Source organism: Microtus pennsylvanicus, chromosome 5 (genome assembly GCF_037038515.1).
Source record: "Microtus pennsylvanicus isolate mMicPen1 chromosome 5, mMicPen1.hap1, whole genome shotgun sequence".
Taxonomy (NCBI): Eukaryota; Metazoa; Chordata; class Mammalia; order Rodentia; family Cricetidae; genus Microtus; species Microtus pennsylvanicus.
In genome coordinates this window covers 95,360,569-95,364,143 of record NC_134583.1, presented here as the reverse complement: position 1 = coordinate 95,364,143, position 3,575 = coordinate 95,360,569, and the positions used below count along the sequence as shown (strand labels likewise).

General features: G+C 39.6%; 1 protein-coding gene across 1 annotated transcript; it reads left to right on the top strand.

Moving 5' to 3' along the window:
* The first annotated feature begins 832 nt into the window (after positions 1–832).
* LOC142851399 (olfactory receptor 9I1-like) lies at positions 833–1,774 on the top strand. Its single transcript, XM_075975250.1, has one exon. It carries the CDS (start codon positions 833–835, stop codon positions 1,772–1,774), a length of 942 nt encoding a protein of 313 aa, XP_075831365.1.
* The last annotated feature ends 1,801 nt before the right edge of the window (positions 1,775–3,575 follow it).

Below are 3,575 nucleotides of genomic sequence, written 5' to 3'. Positions count from 1 at the left end.
AAAAGAAAAAACTTGTTTAACATGCATGTGACTCTAGGTTGAATTCTCATTAAACAACAACAATGACAACAACAAAGCACTAAAGAATTACTGGTGAGGGTCTGAGGAAAGAGGAGCTTTAACACTACTGTTTTAAATGTAAACTAGCCTAGTCACTATGGAAACCATCCCAACACCTCATTGAAACACTAACACCAGAACTGTATTACCAAACAATACTACTTCTGGGTGTGTATCCAAAAAGATTCATGACAGCATGCCACAGAGACAGTCAAATACCAGTATTTATTGCTGCCGTAATCACAATAGCCAAAACATTGAGCCAGCCTAGATGTCCATCAACAGGTGAGTAAATATGGAAAATATGAAAGATATATACACTAGTGTTTTATTCAGCTATAAAGAGCAAACTTAAGCTATTTACATGAGTACTGGTTGATGTTCATGTTTAGAAAGATTAATTAATGTGTTCAAATTGTGAAAGGATTTTAAACCTATACGATTCATCTATTTCTGAGAAACTTCTTTCTGGCTGAACATGAAGTCACAGAGAAACTGAATGCTAAGTCTCGACTTGCCTGTTTCCAATTAAGAATCATTGTGGGGATGCCTAAGTCTCTTTATCTCTATGTTATTCTTCTGTCAAAAGTGGGATTAATACAACATTATGTACTTTACAGGGTTTATAAACCAAGTGAAACCAAACTTGTGAAGTGTTTTCAAATAAGGCTTATTATAGACAGCCAAGCAGGTTGTACTTATTCCAATTAACTTTCAGTGGTAACTTATTATTAACCGTTTTTTTTTTGTTTCCCCAGGTGAGATTTTCTTTATGGCAGACAATGGCACCAGGGTGACAGAATTTATTCTGATGGGGTTCCAGCTGCAGGCAGAGTTGCAGCTAGGTCTCTTCTTCATGTTTCTGGCTTTTTATCTCATCACCACGGGAGGAAACCTGGGTATGATCATGCTAATTCAGAGTGACCCTCGGCTCCAAACACCCATGTACTTCTTCCTCAGCCATCTGTCCTTCCTGGATATTTGCTACTCATCTGTTATCGTGCCTCAGCTGCTGGAGACCTTGAGAACTCATAAGATGGTCATTACTTATGAGCGCTGTGCCACTCAGTTCTTCTTCTTCACCTGGTATGCTAGTACTGAGTGCTTCCTTTTGGCTGTCATGGCCTATGACCGCTATGTGGCTGTCTGTTCTCCTCTCCTCTATGCCATGGCCATGACACCACAGACTCGCCTGGGGCTGGTTGCTGCAGCATACTCTGGCGCAATGGTAAATACTGTTGTCCGAACTGGGTGTACCTTTTCCATTTCCTTTTGTAAATCTAACCAGATTGATTTCTTCTTTTGTGACCTCCCACCCCTGCTAAAGCTTGCCTGTAGTGAGACCAAGTCACGAGAGCAGGTAATCTTTCTTTTGGCTTTCTTGGTCATCACAACTAGTATTTCAGTGATTCTTATATCCTACCTATTCATCATTTGGGCTATTCTGAAGATTCGTACAGCAGAGGCCAAAGCCAAGACCTTCTCCACTTGTGCATCTCACATGACTGCAGTGGCCCTATTTTTTGGAACACTTATATTTATGTACTTGAAAGGTAACATGGGAAAATCACTCTGGGAAGACAAGATTGTGTCTGTATTCTATACTGTGGTGATCCCTATGCTGAACCCTATGATCTATAGCCTGAGGAACAAGGAAGTGAAGGAGGCTCTGAAGAAAGCTTTCAAAAGAATGAAGGTTTCCCAAGGTGAGTAAGACTTAATTAAACTCCCTCAGTTCAGAAATTCCTGACAGTCCTTTGGGCCTTTGTTTTGACTTCTTAATATGTGACTCTGCTCTCATAGTTGGACTTATATATTGAAGCAGAAAATATAAATTTGGCTTTCAGAACTTTATTAGCTCTGTGATTTTAAGCAAGAAATTCTTTGTATCATTTTATCACACATGAATTTTTTATTGAAGCTATAGAGATGGCCCAGTAGTTGATAGTACATCTTGTTCATGCGGAGGACTCAAATTCAATGTTAAGTACTAACTTTTATCTACATCTAGATATCCACAGGCTCTTCTGACCTCCACGGACTCTTGTTCTCTCTCTCTCTCTCTCTCTCTCTCTCTCTCTCTCTCTCTCTCTCTCTCTCCCACATACACACATATGATTGCATAATTAAAAATAATATTTTTAAGAAGAAACCAAATATGAGTGAGTACATCCCATGCTCCTCTTTTTGGGTCTGGCTTACCTCACTCAGGATAGTGTTTTCTATTTCCATCCATTTGCATGCAAAATTTAAGAAGCCCTTGTTTTTTACTGCTGAGTAGTACTCTAATATATATATATTCCATACTTTCTTCATCCATTCTTCCATTGAAGGGCATCTAGGTTGTTTCCAGGTTCTGGCTATTACAAACAATGCTGCTATGAACAATGGGGATGTTCTATTGGGAACTCACCAAGGCCAGCTTGCCTGGGTCTGAAAAAGCCTGGGATAAAACCGGACTCTCTGAACATAGCGGACAATGAGGACTACTGAGAACTCAAGAACAATGGCAATGGGTTTTTGATCCTACTGCACGTACTGGCTTTGTGGGAGCCTAGGCAGTTTGGATGCTCAACTTACTAAACCTGGATGGAGGTGGGGGTTCCTTGGACTTCCCACAGGGCAGGGAACCCTGATTGCTCTTCGGGCTGAGGGGGGGCACTTAATTGGGGGAGGGGGAGGGAAATGGGAGGCGGTGGAGGGGAAGAGACAGAAATCTTTAATAAATAAATAAATTAAAAAAATATTTTTAAGAAGAAATTTTTCTTCTTTGATAAGATTGAAAGTCAAGAGATGTTTAGCCCAGATCAAGAGACACAGGATCAATGTCAAGGACATTTGCAAATACAAATCTGTTACAAATTGTGAGCTTGATTTTTCATATCAATCTTGGGTATTATTGAATATTTCAATAAGCTACTTTATTCTTTCATGTAAAACTCATTTTTTAAACTTATGATAATCACAAGCAGAAGTGTGTTTCTTATGTGATTAAGATAAACTCTTTGGAAGCCGGGCGGTGGTGGCGCACGCCTTTAATCCCAGCACTCGGGAGGCAGAGGCAGGTGGATCTCTGTGGGTTGGAGACCAGCCTGGTCTACAAGAGCTAGTTCCAGGACAGGCTCCAAAACCACAGAGAAACCCTGTCTCGAAAAACAACTACAACAAAAAAAAGATAAACTCTTTGGTTATGGATGGTTAAGCAGATATCAGTATTGGACAAAGAGATTGAATATTCACTCACAAATAATTTAGGTGTTTTTCATGGAGGAATAGAAGTAGCTAAGCAAAAGATGGAAGACTTGGTGAAAAGGAATTATGATTCAGGAATGCTCAGCTATAGTATATTTGCTTACTTTCCAAGAGGGCATAAAGTCAAGGTGCTATAAAATAAAGGGAAGAAGCAATGATTGATATTAACAATTGGAAATACTTTGATCTTGATGTATGGTGGAACTAAAACACACAGATATCGTTATACTAATTTTTTCGATCACCAAAGGTCAGATGTTCTA